The sequence below is a fragment of the Microcebus murinus genome, chromosome 17 (genome assembly GCF_040939455.1).
Source record: "Microcebus murinus isolate Inina chromosome 17, M.murinus_Inina_mat1.0, whole genome shotgun sequence".
Taxonomy (NCBI): Eukaryota; Metazoa; Chordata; class Mammalia; order Primates; family Cheirogaleidae; genus Microcebus; species Microcebus murinus.
Window position 1 is genome coordinate 42,380,768 of NC_134120.1, and position 23,309 is coordinate 42,404,076.

At 37.7% G+C, this 23,309-nt stretch overlaps 1 protein-coding gene across 2 annotated transcripts in view; it reads left to right on the forward strand.

The window, feature by feature from the left end:
• The window catches only part of SS18 (SS18 subunit of BAF chromatin remodeling complex), a 79,743-nt gene that overhangs the window by 16,257 nt on the left and 40,177 nt on the right, over positions 1-23,309 (forward strand). For both annotated transcript variants that reach the window (XM_012740442.3, XM_012740444.3), the window contains exon 4: positions 20,802-20,955. In XM_012740442.3, coding sequence (XP_012595896.1) covers positions 20,802-20,955 — 154 coding nt within the window. The remainder of the gene's footprint in view (positions 1-20,801; positions 20,956-23,309) is intronic.

Consider the following 23,309-nt stretch of genomic DNA (forward strand, 5'->3'; position numbering starts at 1 on the left):
ACAATAACAATAGTAACCTGTTGCATGTTAACATAAATAACATTCTTTAAAGGAAAAATAACTATCTTTGAGAACAAATTTAGTGAGATAAATGACATCAGTTCATATTTTTGTAAATTTCTTTTAAATATCTGGCTTAGTAGAAGACAGCTGTGTTTTCCTTTTTCTTTTCTTTTTCTTTTTTCTTTTCTTTTTTATACAGGATCTCATTCTGTTGTCTGGTCTAGAGAGTAATGGCATCATTATAGCTCACTACAACCTCAAACTCCTAGGCTCAAGAGATCCTCAAACTCCTGGGCTCAGCCTCCTAAGTAAATGGGACTACAGGCACATGCCACCATGCCCAGCTAATTTCATTATTTTTTTGTAGGTACAATGTCTTGCTATTGCCCAGGCTAGTCTATAACACCTGGCCTCAAGCAATCCTCCTGCCTCAGCTCCCAAAGTGCATAGACTACAAGCATGAGCCTACAGCTATATTTTCATTATCTACTTCTGAATTCAGTCTATTATAATATGTTGTTTTGGTTGAAGTAGAAGAAGAAAATCCAGTGTCACACAGATATGTATTTGGGGGAAGAATATTTTAATAGCCTTTTCAGATTGTTGTAGATTATCCTGTTTGATATTACAGTAGATCTCGACAAGTACTTTTTTTCAAGGTTAGTTGCAGTGCGAAATCTGAAATTATATGAATACGTTTTTCTTATTGTGGTACATTTAAGTCCATTGGTCTCTCCTACACTTTGAATTAATTTTTTACTTATGCATAATTTTGTAACATCATGCTTTGATCATTTAGAAAATACAAGTTCACTCAGGCAGTCCTTCCAAATATTAACATATTTTATGTAATACCAAAGACTACATTTCTTAAAATTATCACTAACCTCTAAGTATTGAGATGCTGTCTTGCTCGAGGTAGTAGATATGTTTGGCACATTTCCAACTCTTGTGTGAAAACTCGATTTGATTTTGGCAACAAATGTTGTCAGTTGTTTTTCTGGCTCACTATATTCGTTTTTTGAGAAAATGTCTGCCAAATACTTAAAACTGGACAAATATAGTTAGCAATTTTTCTTTCAAGTAAAAATGGTGTTCCATGAACAGTGTTTAGTTCAACTAGCAGCTCAATCACAAAGTGCTGTTTCTTGAGTATCTTACTTTGGTTCTCAGCAGATAATGTTTATTATTTTCCAGTTATTTCACTGAATATTTAAAAGTTAAGGAGAATTTAATAAATTAATAATAAATTAATAATTTTTGCTGCTTCATTAAGTATATTTTTAAGTGAAGAAAAGCTGGCTGTTCTTTTTTAACTGCAAGTATGTGGCAGTCAGTAATATAATAACTAATAATAGAATTTGGTGCCACTGCCTTGATGCCTATAATTTCCAGCAATTATATCCACTATGGCTTTTGTACCATCATTGTAAGTATGCATCAAAAACGAACATCATCTTAGTATTACTATAGAAATAGTTTTGATCTTGGTGACCTCCTAAAAGGGTTTTTTTTTTTTTTGAGACAGAGTCTCACTGTGTTGCCCGGGCTAGAGTACCGAGGCATAAGCCTAGCTCACAGCAACCACAAACTCTGGGGCTCAAGCAATCCTCCTGCCTCAGCCTCACAAGTAGCTGGGACTACAGGCATGCGTCACCATGTCCGGCTAATTTTTTCTATATATGTTTAGTGTCTAGCTAATTTCTTTCTACTTTTAGTACAGACAGGGTCTCACTCTTGCTCAGGCTGGTCTCAAAATTCTGACCTCAAGCTATCCGCCTGCCTCGACCTCTCAGAGCTAAAAGAGTCTTGAAGACCATACTTCGTGAGCCATTGCTCTGTTGTATGTTTTTTTTTGTTGTTGTTGTATGTTTTTGTATATGATAAATTTCTAATCTTTATTATTTCCATCCTTTTACTTTCTTTTGGTGTGTTTTGCTGTTTTTCTGACTTCTGAGATAAATGCCCACTATATCAATTTTCATCCTCCCAGTAGTATATTTATATTTATTTAATCCCAAATATTTTCTAATTTTTATTTTTATATCTTTTTTATGCATTGCTTGATAAGTATATTTCTTAATTTCTAATCATGGGGATTTTATTGTTTTCATTGCATTGTTAGGTAACATTCTATATGATTTCAATTCTTAGAAATTAAAGAACTGATTTGTTTTGGGGTCCAGCATATGGTTAGTTTTTATAAATTTTGTGGCTTCATTGCATTGTTAGGTAACATTCTGTATGATTTTAGTTCTTCGAAATTAAGGAACTGATTTGTTTTGGGGTCGAGCATATTGTTTTTATAAATTTCCCACATATATTTTAAAGGATTACGTATTCTTTAGCCACTGAGTGCAGTGTTCTCTGTATGTCTGTCAGGTCAAGTGTGTTAATCTTGCTAGAATCTTCTCTGGCCCTACTGATTTATTTTTTAGCCTTTCTGATGTTTTGTTTGTCCTGTCAGTTACTGAGAGATGTATGTTTAAAATAATTGTGGGTGGACTGGTTTTCCTTGTAGCTCTTATAATTTTTTGCTTAATACCTTTTGAGGTAGTGTTAGTGGTGCATATAAATTTGGAAATGTTACAGCTTTCTGGGTTTTTTGTAGCATTTATCATTATGAAGTATCCCTTCTTATCCCTAATGTTTTTTGTCTTAAAGTCTGTTTTGTCTGATACTAGTATAGTTAAATTAGCTTTCTCTAGTGTTTGATGATGTATCTGCCTTTCTGTTTCCTTATGTTAGAGATATTTGTATTATGAATAGCATGTGAATTTGGAAAAAAGTCCTCAGACTATTTTTTTTTTTTAAGAGTTGAGGTCTCACTCTGTTGCCCACGCTAAGAGTGTAGGGGTGCAGTCACAGTTCACTGTAGCCTCCAACTCCTGGGCTCAAGTGGTCCTTCTGCCTTAGCCTCCTGAGTAACTGGGACTACAGGCACGGACCACTAGGCCCAGTTTATCTTTTCTATTAATTGGAACATTAAGCCCATTTATAGTGAAAGTAGTTACTCATATGTCCTAGTTTAAACTTACCACCAACAATGTACTTGTTTTGTCTCATCTGTTGTATATTCATTTTTCTTTTCTTTTTTGCCTTATTTATTTATTTTTTGAGACAGAGTCTCACTGTGTTGCCTGGGCTAGAGTGCCGTGGCATCAGCCTAGCTCACAGCAACCTCAAACTCCTGGACTCAAGCAGTCCTTCTGCCTCAGGCTCCAGAGTAGCTGGGACTCCAGGCATGCGCCATCATGCCCAGCTAATTTTTTCTATGTATTTTTAGTTGGCGAATTAATTTCTTTCTGTTTTTAGTAGAGATGGGGTCTCACTCTTGCTCAGGCTGGTTTCCAACTCCTGACCTTGAGCGATCCTCTCAACTCGGCTTCCCAGAGTGCTAGGGTTATAGGCGTGAGCCACTGCACCTGGCCCTTGTCTTCTTTATAATTAATAATATTTTATGTATTTTCTTTGCTACTTGAGCAATTTTACGTACTTCTCTATTCTTTTAGTGGTTGCCGTATAGATTATATTATATATCTCAGACAAGGCCAGGACCATCAGCTACTTTATTCCTATTCCTTCCTTCAATGACTTATCAATTGTTGTTATATATTTTAAATCTCTGTATGTTTACTCACAAGTGATAATTATTACCATTGTCTTTTTTTAGTTTTTTTGAGACAGAGTCTTGCTCTGTCACCAAGGGGAGAGTGCAGTGGCATCATCATAGCTCACTGCAGCCTCAAACTTCTGAGTTCAAGTGATCCTCCTGACTAGCTGGGACTACAGGCATGGCCACAACACCTGGCTCATTTTTTAATTTTAGTAGAGATGGGGATCTTGCTCTTGCTCAGACTGGTCTTGAACTCTGGAGCTCAAGCAGTCCTTCCACGTTGGCCTCCCAGAATTCTAGGCTTACAGGCATGAGCCACTGTGCCTGGCCCCTATCATTGCTGTTTATTTTTTAAAGTCAGTATTCATTAGACTCATCCACATAGTTACCATTTCTAAATGGAAAGAGGCATTAGATTCTGGAGTATTTGAAGTAAGACTAACAAGATGTGAGTTACTGAATAGATTCTAAGGGCAGGAGAGAGTGTTTGGAGATTTACTGATAATGGTGCCATTCACTAAGATGAGTACATAAAAGCATGTCTTTAAAACATTTTTTTTTTAAATTTTAGAATATTATGGGGGTACAAACACTTTGGTTACATATATTGCCTTTGCACTGCCTGGGTCAGAGCTATAAGCGTGCCCATCACCCAGAAAGTGCATACCACACCCATTAGGTGTGAATTTACCTATCCCCTCCTACCTCCTGGACACCCAATGAATGTTACTTTCATACATGCACATAAGTATCGATCAATTAGTATCAATTTAATGGTGAGTGCATGTGGTGCTTGTTTTTCCATTCTTGTGATGCTTCACTTTGAAGAATGGGCTCCAGCTCTATCCAGGATAATGCAAGAGGTGCTGGATCACCATTGTTTTTTATGGTTGAGTAGTACTCCCTGGTATACATAACACCACATTTTATCAATTGCTCATGCATTGATGGGCACTTGGGTTGTTTCTACATCTTTGCAATTGTGAATTGTGCTGCTGTAAACATTTGAGTCAAAAAGCATGTCTTAATCTAAAAAGAGAGCTGATTGGAATTGCTTATCCTATTTTTTACCTATTTCATTATGAATACATTATGAGTTCATTATGAGTTTAAAATATCTCCAATTTAACTGAATATACTTTTTGAATTTTAAATTTATTAAAGACGCTTTGAGTAGTATTCTGTACAAAGCATATAAGTCTGACTTATTAATAAGAATTATTTAGAGTATGTAGTCTTAAATTTTATATATTGTTTTTGATTTTCTAAGTTGCATTTTTTTTGGTGATGTCATACTTGATGTTTTGATCAGTCTTTGGGCAGCACTTAAATTAGCTGTTTCTTCCAGACGCTTTTTAGTAAAAATGATAATAAACTATATTAGTCTTCAGGTTCAGTGACTGTGCTGGCAGAGCATCAGCTAAGGCTGTGGTCCCCAACCCCTGGGCCACAGACCAGTACCTGTCCGTGGTCTGTTAGGAACCGAGCTACACATCAGGGGGAGAGTGGCAGCAAGCCAGCAAAGTTTCATTTGTATTTACAGCCGCTCATCATTGCTTGCATCACCCCATAAGTTCCCTCCTGTCAGATCAGCAGCGGCATTAAATTCACATAGGAGCTCGAATCCTACTGTAAACTGCGCATGCGAGGGATCTAGGTTGTGGCTCCTTATGCGAATCTAATGCCTGATGATCTGAGGTGGAGCTGAAGCGGTGATGCTAGTGCTGGGGAGCAGCTGCAAATACAGATTATCATTAGCAGAGAGGTTTGACTGCACAATCGATATAATATGCTTGAATCATCCTGAAACCATCCCCCGCCCACTGTCTGTGGAAAAATTGTCTTCTGTGAAGCTGTTCCCTGGTGCCAGAAAGGTTGGGGACTGCTGTGTTAAGGTACTTCATTGACTAAAATCTGATATTACAGAATTTCTTATTTATAGATGTAATCCAAGTAAAGTGAAGGAACACATGCTTAGAGCTGTGGAACATTTTGAAGATTAGCAAGGCATATTACAATTGTAAAATTTAACTAAATTTGTAGCATAGATAATTTTGATATGGTTAGAACATTAAAAAACTCCCCTCAAAAAAATCATACAGAAACCTCCTCTCACATGTCTTTCACTTGCTTTTTATGCAAGTAAAAACAAATATAAATGTATACTTTGCTCTTTTATATACAAGTAGAAACTTGTCATGTACACTGCTCTGTACTTTTTTAATTATAATTTTTTTAAAAAATGAAAGGATTGTCCAGGCGTGGTGGCCCACGCTTGTAATCCTAGCACTCTGGAAGGCCGAGGCGGAAGGATTGCTCAAGGTCAGGAGTTTGAAACCAACCTGAGCAAGGCGAGACAATGTACTAAAAATAGAAAGAAATTAATTCGCCAACTAAAAATATATAGAAAAAATTAGCCAGGCATGGTGGTGCATGCCTGTAGTCCCAGCTACTCTGGAGGCTGAGGCAGAAGGACTGCTTGAGTCCAGGAGTTTGAGGTTGCTGTGAGGTAGGCGACGCCACGGCATTCTAGCCCAGGCAATAGAATGAGACTCAGTTTCAAAAAAACAAACAAAAAAAAATGAAAGGATCTATATTCTTATTTAAAGTTATAAAAAACTTTTCTTAAATATTCACACCATTTTTAGAATGTTTTAAGTGTTTGGCAAACGTGATAATATTTGGTAAGGATGATAATGTTGATTAATTTTTTCTTTGAAACTTGTTCTTTGGTTTCTGTGATAGTTTTCTATTTATTAAACTCTCTGGCTGCTCAGCTCATCATCTTTAACATGACCATCAAATGTTGATGCTCTCTTCGTGAGCATTTTCTCACTGTACACATTCTTCCTGAGAGATTTCATCTATACTCCTGGTTTCCTATATTCTTGACTTAAGGTTCTATCTATGCATTGATGATTTCCAAATGTGGATCTTTTTGCATCAGTGTGAGACATGAATCCAGCTTCTAGCTGACATATCCATTTGGATATTTCACAGGCTTCTCAACACAATACGAACAAAACTTATTTCCCCTCTGTTGTTCCCTGCCGTAAAAAGGGAAAAATGTCTATAGCCAGCATTTTCATATTTCCTATCTCAACTGAGTAGTGTAGACAGTTCCCTTATTCAGAAGCATAGTGGTCATAGCAAGAGTTCTTTTTCCCCTTTCTCCTGCTACGGCTTGGTCTCCAAGTCTTTTTCTTTCTTTTGTACCTAGCATGGTGCTGCACAATAAAAAGTGTCTAATTAAAGCATTTTGATATTAAAAACAGGAAGCAAACTACAGATGCAATGTCTTTGCAGTGTTTATTTTTATGAAATTCAGTACAAATTAAGACATCAGTATTTGTCTGATCTTGAGGTGAGGGAGGCTTTGTTGAGAATAAAAGCAAAGAAGAATTTAATTCCTTTAAAAATGCAGAACAAACCTTTTTATATATACTAAAATTCTATAGTCTAAAGACAATTCAACAAATAATTACACTGTAATAATACATGCTATTTTAGAAATACTATGTATTTGAAATAATAGAAGTGATTAGTTCTGTTATTGAGAACTAGGGAAAGTTCCACAAAGAAGGTAACCCTGTATTTTGTAGAGAATTGCTTTATGGGGCACATTTTCCTGGATTGATATTACAGGGAGCTTTTTACCAGCATTGTTGCCTATCTTTCATATATCTCAGGAAAAAAATCACGTTAACTGTTTGCTGGACAGTATATATAAAATTAGATGACTGTCTAGTCTAGATAGGTAAAGAAATTAGTTATCTCTTACTGTGAAGAATAGAAATGTTTGTGTGTGTGAAATTTGTTTTTTTCCCCCCCAAGAACTGTATTAAAATCAGTGGAATTAGTTTGCAAAGGTACTAGAACACTTAAAGGTTGTCCCTTTGGCATTAATTGAAAAAATAATATGTCTAGCTGGCTCCTACAAGGAACATAATTTCTTTTCTGTTAGCTAAGAAAAAAAAATTAAGTAATTCATTGTTATTTTTACAAGTACACAAAAGAATTTACACAAAGCAATTCATTGAAGCATTATTTATATTAGCAAAAAAAAAAAACTAAGAACAAGTATCAGTATTGAAGATGAGTTAAAAACTATAACAGCTTTTCAGTTGAATTCTACAGTTTTGAATGAGGTCAAGTTGTATACTAATAAAAAATAATGTCTACAGGAGAATAAATAAAAGAAATCACAGGGCCAGGCATGGTGGCTAGCATCTATAATCTCAGCACTTTGGGAGGTTGAGGTGGGAGAATCACTTGGGCTCAGGAATTCAAGACCAGTGTGGGCAACAACATAGTTAGGCCCCATCTCTACAAAAAATGAAAGAATTAGCCTGGTGTGGTGACATGTACCTGTAGTCTTAGCTACTTGGCTGCTGAGGTAGGAGGATCATTTAAGCCCAGGAGTATAGGTTATAGTTAGCTGTAATGATGCTGCTGCATTCCAGCCTGCGCTACAGATTAAGACCCTGTTTCCAAATATATATATATAAATAAATACTGTGACCTTCATTTTAAAAAGTAAGTATATTCTAGTATATGTATTAAAATGTTTCTGGAGATATGCATCCAAGCTTTGGGATTGGTTCCTATTTGTATTGTTTCTGTTCTTTATAATGATTACAGATTACTTTTATAATCTAATTGGTATAGATATAAAAATAATATAAAAAAATAAATGCAAGATTAAACAAATATATTCTGTTTCTCTCTCTTTTTTTTTTTTTTTTTGAGGCAGAGTCTTACTCTGTCGCCTGGGCTAGAGTGCTGTGGCGTCAGCCTAGCTCACACCAACCTCAAACTCCTGGGCTCAAGCAATCCTACTGCCTCAGCCTCCCAAGTAGCTGGGACTACAGGCATGCTCCACCATGTCTGACTAATTTTTTCTATATATTTTTAGTTGGCCAATTAATTTCTTTCTATTTTTAATAGAGATGGGGTCTCACTCTTGCTCAGGCTGATTTTGAATTTCTTACCTTGAGCAACCCTCCCCTCTCAGCCTCCCAGAGTGCTAGGATTATAGGCGTGAGCCACCACTCCACTCACTCTGGCCCAATTCTGTTTCTTAACAGTATTCTTACAACCTTAAGATAAGCTTAGAATACTATCTTGCCATATTTTAGAAGTGGATATATTTTTGTATTTTGTTTGAAATATATTCCAGAAAATTCCCCTGTTCTAGGAAGACTAAGGCGTTTACTTTTTGTTATTTAAGATTACTGTGTATGAGTTTGGAATACTTTTTAGTAATTAACATCCTCAGAGTTTGGTAGAGATAAGGTATAATGTTGCATTTTTTTGTGGTTGGAATGTTTGCTACTTAGAGAAAGATTGAATTTAATGAGTGGTACTAAGTACTAAGTACTAACCTGGTACTAAGACTGAGGGGAGCATAGTTAGTTAGTAAATGAATCATTCTGGAGCTTAAGCCCAGAAATTTGGAGAATCATCATACTGTGAAAATAAGTGAGAAATAGCATTAACTATAGAAGTTCTAGTCAGGTTTTATGATAGGACTGAGTTCTCTACTAGCTATCTTCTTGGGGGACAAGATGGCATGATGACAATTGATGAGATTATTAAATTCAGCAAATCAATTGATAAGGTCTAAATCCCACATATGATAGATTAAAACTACACGTGATGGCATCCTGAAATTTCTTGTGGGAATGAGTGAAGATTAGAGGGGACCTGTTTCACATATGTGTGGGAGATTAATTTAGGACTAGGAAGTGAGTACAATATTGATGGAGTTTTTGGATCCAGTCTTGTTAACTAACCAAGTCTCTTTCATTGTATATATAGAAGTTATCTCTTTATCAGCTTTAGAAAGTTTTATTTTTATATATATCCTATTTTGAATAATAATTTATTTTTGAATCTCCTATTTATTTCTGTATGCCATTTTAGTGCCTCCTTGTGGGAAACTATATTAATGACAGTTATGCTAATGACAGTTATACAGATAAAGGATTATTAAACTAAAAATTATATTTTATAGTGGTATGGTTATGTTCTAAAGAAACATTGCCAATAATTAAATAGCATTATTTGTAGTTTTGTGTTGAATCATTTAAATTTGAGAGTTTATTTTTTACTGAATATTAAGTGTCTACTGTGTATTAGACAGTAGTAGTTAGGTACTTTTGGAACATAAGTGAACAAAACAGACACATATTTCTACTTTTTTTGGCTTCATGTACTATCAGACAAGACAAGTGTAATAAGTAAATAAATCATACAGAATGTTGATGATAAGAACTATGGGAAAAATAGAGCAGGACAGGTGTATTGGGAATGCATGGTATTGGGGATGTAATTTGCAATATGAAATAGAGTGGTTAGCGTAGATTTCATTGAGAAGGTGATGTTTGAGCAAAAACTTGAAGAAGAGTGTTTTAAAAAGGCAGATGAAGCAAGTAGTGGAAAGGTTCTTAGATGAAACTGTTCCTGCCTTGTTCAAGAAACAACATGAAGGTTGTTGTGGTTAGAGCCAAATAAGTTAAGGAGGTGATGTGTGGATGAGATCATACAGGGCTATTGTAAGGACTTTGACTTTTACTCTGAAATTGGAAGCTGTTCGAAGATTTTTAGCAGAAGAGTCAATTGATACAACACAAACTAATTCTAAATATTATGTGGAGGATTAATACAGAGTAGCATGGATCAAAGCAGGGAATAAAGCTAGGAGGCTACTGTAATAATCAAAATGAGAGGTAGGAGGGTGACTTGCATGAGAGTGGTAGACGAGGGAGGTGGTAGTAGAAGTGGTCAAATTCTGGGTATATTTTAAAGATAGAACCTAAAGCTATGCTGACAATTGAACGTGGCGATGGAGGATGAGAAAAAGAGAAATGTTAGGCATGACTTCATGGTTTTTGGCAGAGCAACTGGAAGGCTAAAATTCACATCACTGAGACTATGGATAAGGCACTTTGAGGGTGGGGACAATATCAAGGATTCATGTTTGATGGATTTCCAAATGGAGATGAGAAGGTGGAGTAAGCAATTTTGACACTTCAAAAAACATTATGAAAGTTGACAGAAAGATACTGGCCCCTAATTTAATTTTAAAGTATTGTATGGGATCATTTTTCATTTAACAAATGTTTATCGACTACCTCTGTTTGATACTAGATGACTGGGAGCTCCAATAATGAGCAAATATAGGCATGAACCAATCCTTACAGAACTTAATGTATAGCAGGGAAGACAGACATTAAGTAATTACAAAAACACATTTGAAATTACCACTGTAGTAAGTGCTATGGCATCTGGGACTGTGGGATCAGACAGTGGGGGCCTTATCATTCTGATGATCAGGGAAGAAGTAACAGTTTAGGTATATTTCACATATAGTAAAATTCATCCATTTTAAGTGTATAGATGTATGAGTTTTGACATATCCATATAACCACCACAATCAAAATATATTATCCCAAATCAGTGTTGCTATCACAAAAAGGTTTTTTAAATGTCCCCTTTCTCCCATTTTTAAATTGGGTTCTCTCTCTTTTTTAAATTAGTGATATGTAGGAGTTCTGTGTTCTGGAACAAGTCTTTTGTTGGCTATATATATTGAGAATATCTTCTTCCAGTTTGAATATTGCCTTTTTATTGTCTCTCTCTCTCTTTTTTTTATTTTAGCATATTATAGGGGTACAAGTGTTAAGGTTACTTATATTGCCCATGCCCCCCTCCCCCCTACCTTTTTATTCTCTTAATGGTGATGAGCACAATTTCTAACTCAAATGAAGTCTAGCTTATGAATCTTTTTTTTATTTTTTATTTTTGGAGACAGAGTATCACTCTTGTTGTCCCAGCTAGAGTGCCATGGCGTCAGCCTAGCTCACAGCAACCTTAAACTCCTGGGCTCAAGCAATCCTTCTGCTTCGGCCTCCTGAGAGCGGGGACTACAGGCATGCGTCACCATGACTGGCTAATTTTTTCTATATTTTTAGTTGGCCAATTAATTTCTTTCTATTTTTAGTAGAGGCGGGGTCTTGTTCTTGCTCCAGCTGGTTTCGAACTCCTGACCCTGAGCGATCCTCCTGCCTCAGCTTCCCAGAATGCTAGGATTACAGGCGTGAGCCACTGCGCCTGGCCAAGAAGTAGTTTCCTATAACAAGGTCATGAAGATATGCATATATTTTCTTCTAAAAGTTTATTCATTATTCATTGCAAATTTAGGAGTCAGGGTTCATTTTTGTTCATATGATGTTCAATTGATCCAGTGCCATTTATTGGAAAGATCATTTTTAAGTGTTGAATGTAAGTTGTTGTGACTATATGTGTGGGTTGTTTCTCAACTCTCTGTTCTATTGGTCTATTTGTCTAAGCTTGCACTGACCACATCTTAATAATTGTAGCTTATAATAAATCTTCATATTTGGTAGTGTTCTTCAAGATTGCACTAGTGTGTCCTTTGCATTTCCATTTAAATTTTAGAATCAGCTTATGAATTTCTGCAAAAAACCTGCTGGGATTTTGATTGGGATTGCATGGAATCTCTAGGTCAACATCAGGGAAACTGATTATCTTCACAATATTAAGTCTTCCAGTCAATGAAAATGACACAGTCCTTCATTTAGTAAACTCTTCAGTTTCTCTCAACAGTGTTCCACTGTAGAGGCATGCCATTGTACGATCAGTTTTGAAATTTAACTTTCTAATTGTTTCTTGGAAATATATGGAAATACTGATTTTTATATATTGACCATGTATCCAGTTATCTTGCTATATTCATTTATTTGAATAATTTTTATAGGTTCTTTTAGGTTTTCTATGTACTCAATCATGTCATCAGCAAATAGTGACATTATAAGTCTTCTTTTCCAATGTTTATTTCTTTTTACTTTTTCTATCTTATTTTATTCTTTAAAGCCATTAATTTGTTTGCTGGTTTATTTATTTTGCTGGATAGAAGTGGTGTTGATGGATATTCTATTCCTGAATTCAAGAGGAAAGAGTCCAATATTTTCATTAGTAAGATGACAGCTGTAAAATTTTTATACATTGTGTTTTTTTTTTTTCTTTTTTTTGAGACAGAGTCTCACTTTGTTGCTCTGGCTAGAGTGCATGCAGTGTCATATGCAACCTCAAACTCCTGAAATCAAGTGATCCTCTTGCCTCAGCCTCCCTAGTAGCTCGGATTACAGGCATGTGCAACCATGCCCAGCTAATTTATTTTTTATTTTTTTATTTTTTTAAAATTTAAAAAAAAATTTTTTTTATTTCGGCATATTATGGGGGTACAGATTTAAGGTTTCAATAAATGCCCATTTCCCCCCTCCCCCCACAAGTCTGAGTCTCCAGCATGACCATCTCCCAGATGGTGCACATCTCACTCATTATATATGTATATATCTTCCCCCCTCCCCCCTGCCCAATACCCTATTACTGCAGTACCTATGTGACCACTTAGGTGCTGTTCAGTTAATACCAATTTGCTGGTGAGTATATGTGGTGCTTGTTTTTCCGTTCTTGGGAAACTTCACTTAATAGTATGGGTTCCAGCTCTAACCAGGAAAATATAAGATGTGCTATATCACCATTGTTTCTTAGAGCTGAATAGTACTCCATGGTATACATATGCCACATTTTATTAATCTATTCTTGGATTGATGGGCACTTGGGCTGTTTCCACAGCCTTGCAATTATGAATTGTGCTGCTATAAACATTCGAGTGCAGGTATCTTTTTTGTAGAGTGTCATTGGATCGTTTGGATAGATGCCCAGCAATGGGATTGCTGGATCAAATGGTAGATTCACTTGTATCGCTTTAAGCTATCTCCATATTGCTTTCCACAGAGGTTGAACTAATTTGCAGTCCCACCAGCAGTGTAGGAGTATAGAATTTTTTTATTTCCATCTTGATTTCTTCATTTATGAAGTAATCATTTAGTAGGAGGTTGTTTAATTTCCACGTTTTTGTGTAGAAATGTTAGTTTCTGTTACGGTTGATTTCTACTTTTATTCCACTGTGATCTGAGAAGATACATGGTATGATTTCTATTTTTTTAAATTTCTTGAGGTTTACTTTGTGTCCTAGGATATGGTCAATCCTAGAGATGTCCCGTGAGCTGATGAGAAGTGGATTTTGGGTAGAATGTTCTGTAAATGTCAGTCAGACCCAATTGTTCTAGAGTTTTGTTTAAGTCCATTATTTCTTTATTAATTTTCTGTTTGGAGGATCTGTCTTGTGCCGTCAGTGGGGTATTGAAATCTCCGGTGATTATGGAGTTGCTATTAATCCATTTGCTTAGGTCCAGTAAAGTTTGCTTTATGAATCTGGGTGCACCTAAGTTGGGGGCATATATATTTAAAATTGTTATCTCTTCTTGTTGAAGTGTGCCCTTCACCATTATATAATGACCTTCTTTGTCTTTCACTACTTTTGTTGCTTTAAAAACTAAATCGTCGGAAATTAGAACTGCCACGCCAGCCTTCTTTTGGCTTCCACTTGCTTGGAATACTGATCTCCACCCTTTTACTTTTAGTCTATATGCATCCTTGCAGGTTAGATGTGTTTCCTGAAGACAGCATATACTTGGCCTGTATTTTCTTATCCATTCAGCCAGCCTATGTCTCTTGAGTGGAGAGTTTAAGCCATTCACATTTATTGAGAGAACTGATAGGTAAGGTAGATTACTGTTCATTCTGTTGGGTTGGATGTTGTTGCTTTGATTTCTGTCTTTAGCCATTGTACTATCTGGCCTTTAATCTTTGGGTTTTGGTTGTTTTCATATTCGTGAGTTTTTATTATGGTTTTCCGTGCATAACACTGTTTTGAGTACTTCTTGTAGGGCTGGTCTTGTCTTGGTGAATTCTCTGAGACTTTGCTTGTCTGAGAATGTCTTTATTTCTCCTTCATATATGAAGCTTAGTTTTGTAGGGAAAAAGATTCTAGGGTGGGCATTGTTTTGTTTCAAAAGAGTGAGAATGGGGCCCCAGTCTCTCCTTGCTTGTAAAGTCTCATTAGAGAAATCTGGTGTTATTCGAATTGGCTTTCCCTTGTATGTCACTTGCTTCTTTTGTCTTACAGCTCTTAGAAGGGCCTCTTTAGTTGATATTTTGGTCAGTCTGATGACTGCATGTCGTGACGTCTTCCTGTTTGCATTGAATCTCCCAGGGGTCCTCTGAGCTTCTTGAACTTGTATATCGAGATTTTGAGCAAGGCCTGGGAAATTTTCCTCTATTATATCTTCAAATAGCTTGTCCAACCCTTGGGTGTCGTCCTCTTCCCCTTCTGGTAACCCTATGAGCCTCACATTAGGTTTCTTCACATAATCCCACATCTCTTGTAGGCTTTGCTCTTTTCTCTTGTTTCTCTGCTCTATCTCTGTGATGGTTTTATTTAGTTGGAGGGTGTTATCTTCAATCTCTGCGATTCTTTCTTCTGTTTGATCTACCCTGTTCTTGAGACTTTCCACTGTATTTTGTAGTTCCTTGAATTGATTCTTCATTTCCAGGAGTTCGTTTAAACTTTTCTTCATTGTGTCCATTTCTTTTTCCAGATCCTGGAGGCTTTTTGTGGTTTCTTTGTGTTGGTTATTGAGTTGTTGTTGCAGCTCAGTGAGTGTTCTTATGATCCACATAGGAAATTCCTCTTCTGTCATTTTGGTTGCCTGATTTGGGTTGGTGTCCATTTCTAGGGGGCTGGTGCTCCTCTTTGGGGGTGGGTTTTCCGTTTGGTTCTTCATATTTCCTGAGTTCTTTCGCTGATTTCTTCCCATGTTGATCAGTTGTTGTTTCTTTCCTTTAGGTTATTGTTTGGGTATTCACACACCTTTTTTAGTTTCTGAGGCGTTAGGTGGTGTCTGTGGGTGAGATTGGACCACTCCCTGTATATTGAGTCAGTGGGTGCTGTGGGAAGGCTGTGCAAGATGCCATCCCTGTCAGTAGGTGGCGTTTGCTTGGAGGAACAGGCCATGCTGTTGATTTTGTGTCCTGGTATCAGCTCTTGTTCTGGGCGGAGCTGAGTTGGGTAAGCCTGCCCTTAGGCAGTTTGCAGGGGTCTAAGTTCTGTTCTCAGCTTTTCCAGGAAAAGCTGTCAGGGTGGGGCTGGAATGGTCCCGCTCAGCCAGAAAGTCTGCCCTTGGGGGTGGGGCTGTCTGAGACCCGCAGTCTGGAGCAGGCCTCGCTTCTTTCCACCCTCCCCAACTCCGCAGCTACTCCTGGGCCTCTGCCAGAAGGCCAGACCACACGCCACCAGGCCTCCCCGGATTGTGATGCCGGCGGGGAGGTTCCCTGCACAGAAACGCTGCCTGGGCTGGGCGCACAGCCTCCCTTTGGTGGGAGGGTTGCCCTCTAGGACGCTGATCTGCCCCTGGAAGCACACACACCTCAGCGGGCTGTTCACAAATATCCCTTCTGTGCCCCGGGGAATGCTAGACCTCAGTGCACGGGATCTGGTCTGCAGGTCCGACCTCTGGGTCCCAGAGTTCAAACTGTATCCCCACCAGGGAGAGGAGTTCCGGTCCCAATTCACCCACAGGGAGCCCAAGCTGTGTCTGTGTCTCTCAGCCTCTGAGTCAGCACCGTTCTCCTGGGAACACCGTGCCAGCAGCACCTGGGAGGGCTGATGGGTAGGGCGCTCACAGTCTGAGTTCCCCTTAGTCAGCTGTAGGGTCCCAAAAGGGAAGGTCCCGTTCCCTGGAGGTGCCTCCGGCTGGTGGCTGTATTGTCTCTCTGGGCAGCCGCAGGTAGGGTCGGGGGAGGGGAGAAGGAGGCAATATGGCGCCTGCGCGCGGCTCGGGTCTGTGCACATGGAGGTGCCCCGAGGGATTTGGGAGTCTGGTGCCGTGTCCGCTACAGGCTCACCGCTAGCTAGCGGCGGCCGTCTCTGGGCTGGTGTCCGCAGGTCTCTCCACCCGCTGGGGAGCCACCAGCAGTCCCAAATGCAGGGGAGGGGAAAGGATTTATCCACCTACCTTTCCCGCTGGTCTCTGGGCTGCTCCGGTGGTGGTCTCAGCTTCCAGTTCTCCTCTGCAGCCTCTTCCCGTGGAGTCTCCCGGGGTCTCAGATATCCCTCCTTCCGGCCCTCGTCTGCTGTATGCTCGCCTTCTTGCTTCTTTTTTCTAATTTCTGCTAGAATCTGTTTTTTCTGCAGAGACACTCTTTCTGGCGGTGTTTCTCGTCCGCCATCTTGATCCTCCTCCTAATTTTTTTTTTAATATATATTTTTAGTTGGCCAATTAATTTCTTTCTATTTATAGTAGAGGCGGGGGGTCTCACTCTTGCTCAGGCTAGTCTTGAACTCATGACCTTAAGCAGTCCTCTTGCCTTGGCCTCACAGGCGTGAGCCACCATGCCTAGCCTATATATTAGGTTTATTAGATTAAGAATGCTCCTTTTATTCTTAATTTCTGAAAGTTTTTATTATGAGTGGGTATCGAATTTTATCATATTCTTTTTCTTTATCTATTGAGATGATTATATGGATTTTACTTTGCTAATTAGGTGAATTACATTGATTAATTTTCAAAAGTGAAATCAGCTTGCATTCCTGGAGTGAACTTTGCAGTTATAATGTATTATGTTTTTAATAAGTCTGGATTTTTTTTTTTTTTTTTTTTTTTTTTTGAGACAGAGTCTCGCTTTGTTGCCCAGGCTAGAGTGAGTGCCGTGGCGTCAGCCTCGCTCACAGCAACCTCAAACTCCTGGGCTCGAGTGATCCTTCTGCCTCAGCCTCCCAGGTAGCTGGGACTACAGGCATGCGCCACCATGCCCGGCTAATTTTTTTATATATATATCAATTGGCCAATTAATTTCTTTCTATTTATAGTAGAGACGGGGTCTCGCTCTTGCTCAGGCTGGTTTTGAACTCCTGACCTTGAGCAATCCGCCCGCCTCAGCCTCCCAAGAGCTAGGATTACAGGCGTGAGCCACAGCACCCGGCCCACCCTGGTTTTTTATTCCCTGAAAGATTGTATATGATTGGTGTTAGATATTTTTTATTTTTTAATGGTTTAGAATTCCTAGTGGTGTCACCTGAGTCAGGAAATTTCTTTAGGGAAGATTTGAAATTATGAATTCAAATTCTCTAACAGAGAATTGTTCAAATTTTCTTATACTTTGTGTCAGTTTCTGTTAGCTTTATTTTTTAAAGAATAGTCTATTTCATCTAAATATCAAATGCATTGTCATAAAGTTGTTCTTAATGTCCTCTTACTATGTTCTCACTGTCTACAGGGTATGTACGGATGCCCCCCTTTTAATTTCTCTATAATTTGAATATTCTCTTTTTTTTATTATTCCTACTAGAGGTTATCAATTATTAATATTCTCAAAGAATTAGCTTTTGGCTTTCTTAATTTTCTTTATTTTTATTTATTTATTTCTCTTTTGAGACAAAGTCTTACTGTGTTGTTTGGGTTAGAGTGCAGTGGTGTGATCATAGTTCACTACAACTTCAAACTCCTTGGCTCAAATGATCCTCCTACCTCAGCCTCCCAAGTGGCTGTGACTACAGGTGCATGACACCGTCCCGGCTAATTTTTAAATTTTTTGTAGAGATGGGGGTCTTTCTGTGTTGTCTAGGCTGGTCTTGAGCTCCTGATCTCAAGTGATCCTCCTATCTCAACCTCCCCAAAGATCTAGGATTACAGGTGTGAGCCACTACACCGGCCTAAATTTATACTTTTAACACTTGCTGAAAAATGTAAGCACCTTTTGACAATTTAACTTCATTTAACTTGCTGTCTTTTGTGTTTGTCGGGTTCTATATTTTATATTTCTACATATGTTTAAGCCAAACAATCATTGTTACTATTTGAGACAGAGTCTCGCTTCGTTGCCCAGGCTAGAGTGAGTGCTGTGGCGTCAGCCTAGCTCACAGCAACCTCAAACTCCTGGGCTCAAGCAATCCTTCTGCCTCAGCCTCCCGAGTAGCTGGGACTATAGGCATGTGCCACCATGCCCGGTTAATTTCATATATATATATATTAGTTGGCCAATTAATTTGTTTTCTATTTATAGTAGAGACGGGGTCTCGCTAGGCTGGTTTCGAACTCCTGACCTCGAACAATCCACCCGCCTCGGCCTCCCAGAGTGCTAGGATTATAGGCGTGAGCCACCGCACCTGGCCTGTTACTATTATTTTAAATGCCAGTATTAATTTATATTTATCAACATATATTTTCCATTCCTCTCCATTAACTAATCCAGTTCTGTGCTTCCATGTGAGGTCATTTTTTTTTAGTTTGATGTATTCTTCTAACAAGGTCTCTTGCCTTTTTGTTCATCTGAAACGATTTTTATTTTATCTTCACATAAAGAATATTTTCTATTAGCACCAAATTGTAGCTTGATTGGTTTATTTTCATATTTTCTTCTTTTGTCTTAGCTTTTTAGAGATGTCATTTTATTATCCTCTATTTCCATTATTTTTCCAAACCTGGGTGACCTTGACCCCTCTTCTGTGTGAAAACAAAAATCCTTCCTCCTATATTCTTGTCCAAATTTCTGTTAAAAATTCATTTTTCACTCTCAATAGTGAGGCCATTTTTTAATAATTTAACTAATAAAACATCCTTAGTTGCTGTTACCATCATTATAAATAAAAAGGTTAATTAAAAGTAAGGTATGTGACACTGAGTTGATTTTTGTGTGTGTGTGTAAAAACTTAAGGTTATTAAATGTTTAAAGAATACAAGTTGGATAAAAAATTTAAGATAAGAGGCCGGGCACTGTGGCTCACGCCTGTAATCCTAGCTCTTGGGAGGCCGAGGCGGGCGGATTGCTCAAGGTCAGGAGTTCAAAACCAGCCTGAGCAAGAGCGAGACCCCGTCTCTACTATAAATAGAAAGAAATTAATTGGCCAACTGATATATATATAAAAAAAATTAGCCGGGCATGGTGGCGCATGCCTGTAGTCCCAGCTACTCGGGAGGCTGAGGCAGGAGGATCGCTTGAGCCCAGGAGTTTGAGGTTGCTGTGAGCTAGGCTGACGCCACGGCACTCACTCTAGCCTGGACAACAAAGTGAGACTCTGTCTCAAAAAAAAAAAAAAAAAAAAAAAAAAATTTAAGATAAGAATTGAAGAAAAAATAAAGAGCAGGTATTATCTGGATTTAGGAGTAAAGAAATTGAAATTCTGATTTTTGAATGGGTGCTATTAGAATAGCGCTTGGTTGTTTATTTAAATGTTTGTGATTATTAACTGATTAGCAGTTCGAGTGTTTATATGTAATGGCTAAAGAACAATGTATGTCTATATTAAGTGTGCCAGAGAGAATTGTGTTCAGAAAGTCTGGAAAGGTACACCATAATTAAATGACCATCTAAAAATGTGGGAGGAAGAGAACCACTGACATTATAGAAATTAGTATTAGATTTCGAACTTTGAAGTGGAGAAAGAAGACAGGTAGATTTGTAAAGAATAAAGCCTCCCTCCTGCAAGATTAAAAATGGGGGTTTGGAAAGAAACTAACCATTCGCTTTTGCTACCAAAATAACCCTAAGAAGGAAGCCAGGTGTTGCAGTCCATCTTATATTTATGTTTTTCCTTTCACCCTTTTGTGAACTCTCAAGGTTAGTCAGTGGTTTTCTTCAAAATTTCATTAGGAAGTTTGCCAAAGGCATCCTTTTGAGGCAGCTGTCTCTGTACCCTTGGAGGCCATCAGTAACATTTCCGATCTATAGCAGTAATCGGCACAAAAAATGTTGAACTGAACTGTTGTCTATATTATAAAACATTCCTCTGCTGCCGTTATCACGCCCTCCAACAGTATAAAATATATAACATTTTGGGACTTATGACTTTTCTAGTTGTTATTGTACCTTTTCAGGTAAAATTCATGATTAATAATAAATATATCTAAATAATAATGAAAGGAGACTTAATTTTTTAACATAATTTGAATCATAACAATAGACACATTAGAAATTTTCTGTATAAATAAATGAGAATTCTTTTTGTATAGAATGTCAAAATTTTTATTTTCAGTATTGAGATTTTATAAAGTAAAATATACTTTAAAGTTTTGGGTATAAAATATGATGCTATTATATTAAGTTCATGATTAAAATGCATGAGAAGAAATTGAAATGCATTTGTGTTTTTATTCCTATGCAGTTTAATAATATAGACAACTGTTATACCATATGCATCTTTAATATATTAGTCTAACTGTTTCTCTTGTTTTACTAAACTGTGTTCTTTCAGCCACCCACACAGAATATGCCTATGGGTCCTGGAGGGATGAATCAGAGCGGCCCTCCCCCACCTCCACGCTCTCACAACATGCCTTCAGATGGAATGGTAGGTGGGGGTCCTCCTGCACCACACATGCAGAACCAGATGAACGGCCAGATGCCTGGTAAGTTTTTCTCCTCTAAGACATTAACACCAGAGTTGCTTAGCAACTGAAACGACATGGGGGCTCAAGGGATACTAGATTGTTGATGACAAAACTGCTTTGAATGCCCCCGAGTACAAGCTCTCTTAGAGTTTGTTAGCTACAGAGCTACGTGACCTGTATTCAGTGTTTATCAGGCTGCCCTTGGGCTTTGATGTAGCTGACACACAGCATTCCTCTGATGAACAGAACTGGCTAAATTTAGTCTGTCTGAAACTATGCAATACAGTTGGTTAGAAGCTTTTTTGAAAAAAAGGCATTATGCCATGGCTTAAGAATTAAAATTTGTTTTTTAAAAAAAGTACTATAATATTTCCCTGAGTTTTTATTTACTTAAAAATTGATTGATCTCAGAAACAGTATCAGTGGGAAAAACACATGGGGGAAAAGAAACAACAGTCTCTAAAGTGCTAGTGTATTTAGTATTTTTCTTATTGATATTATTGAAGCTGATTTTAGATTTGTTTGAATGCATATGTTTGTAGCATAACATAAAAATGGGAATTGATTTTAAAGCAAAATTAAAAGCTGAAAAATAATGTGAACTTTCTTATACAGTGAGCCATTTCCTTTTCATTTATCCATTTTAAGTATGGAGTCACTGGAGTATCTTTAGGCCATTGGATGCTTATTTAGTTACCTTTTACTGGTTTGAATTTTAAGTCTAAAAAGTATCTTTAAACTATTTTGTTTTTGTAACAACAGCAACAACCTATAGCCATAATTTTTGGTGGAGTATTCTCTACATTTTATATGAGAATATTTTTACTTTCTAAAGACAAAAGTTGTTTTTATTAACAAAAAGAAACAATTAGCAATAATGGAAGTAAATTAAAATAACAGCAAAGGCTTGGCATGGTGGCTCATGCCTGTAGTCCTAGCACTCTAGGAGGCCAAGGCCAGAAGGTCATTTGAGCTGAGGAGTTTGAGACCAGCCTGAGCAAGAACAAGACCCCCTCTCTACTAGAAATAGAAAGAAATTAGCCAGACAACTAAAAATATCTATAAAATTAGCCGGGCATGGTGGCACATGCCTGTAGTCCCAGCTACCTGGGAGGCTGAGGCAGGATGATTGCTTAAGCCCAGGAGTTTGAGGGTGCTGCGAGCTAGTCTGACACCACGGCACTCTAGCCCAGGCAACAGTGAGACTCTGTCTCAAAAATAAATAAATAAATAAATAACAGAACAATTTATTATTAAAATTAGTGATTAGAGGCTGGGTGTCGTGGCTCACACCTGCAGTCCTGGTGCTTTGGGAGGCAGAGGCAAGAGGATCACTTGAGCCCAAGAGTTCGAGATTGCAGTGAGCTCTGATTTGGCCACTGTACTCCAGCCTCGGCAGCAAAGCAAGACCCTGTCTCTAAAAAAAAAAAAAAAAAAAAAAAAAGATTAGTAATTAACATCCTTAAGATAGTGTTGTTTTCTAGCTGATTGTGTTGTTTGATAGCATTGGTGTCCAAAGATGATGGGCATAATAAAAGAAATGAGAGCACAGTACAAAAGAGGCAAGATAGCTTGGTTTATAGAAGATTGATGCACGACTGCTCTTGTAGAAGGGCAGTGGTATTCCAGTGGCTGTCTCCTATTTCCTCCTAAGGCTTGCAACATTGAGGGCTTACGGTATGGAAGACTACTTTTCGGCTTATAGTCAGATTGTAGTCAGGAGAAACTTTCTTGCCGCATCCCCATTTAGCTCACCAGAACACATCGTTTTTTAACTGGAAAGGTATTGCTAGTGCAGGTTAGCTAGTTAGGGGTTTTGTGACTTTTCATGGTGGGAACTTTAATTAGGATTTTGACTTGTCTTCTCAGGACAAGTCTTGACTTTGACTTGTCTTCTCAACATTCAAGCCTAAAACTGAAGAAGCATTTGAGCAACAATGCAGTTACTGATAGCATGACATTTTATATTTTGTGTAAGGCCATCTGGAGTAGTTACATTCTTTTATAAGCCAGAGATTATGAACCAGTTATGACCTAGGTTGTCCAGAATACTGTAGAGCTTCCAAAATAATAGTTAAGATTCCCCTGACAATAGTTAATGAAGTTATGGTTAGGTGTACAAGTAATTGGGAGGCCAATAACTTATGTTTTCTTTATTTGCTGCTTTTATCATTTACCCAACCTTTTTATGCACACAGATTTGCATCTTGGCTCTTTATTTCCTATTTTAGTTTTGTTTTTAATATTTCACTTTATAATCCCAGTTTCAGAGATACTTATATGCTGTTTGATCTTGGTCAAATAACCTCTAAGTCTCAAGTTCCTGTTTAAAATAAATTAATTGATTTTTTAAAAACTAGATAATGCATGCC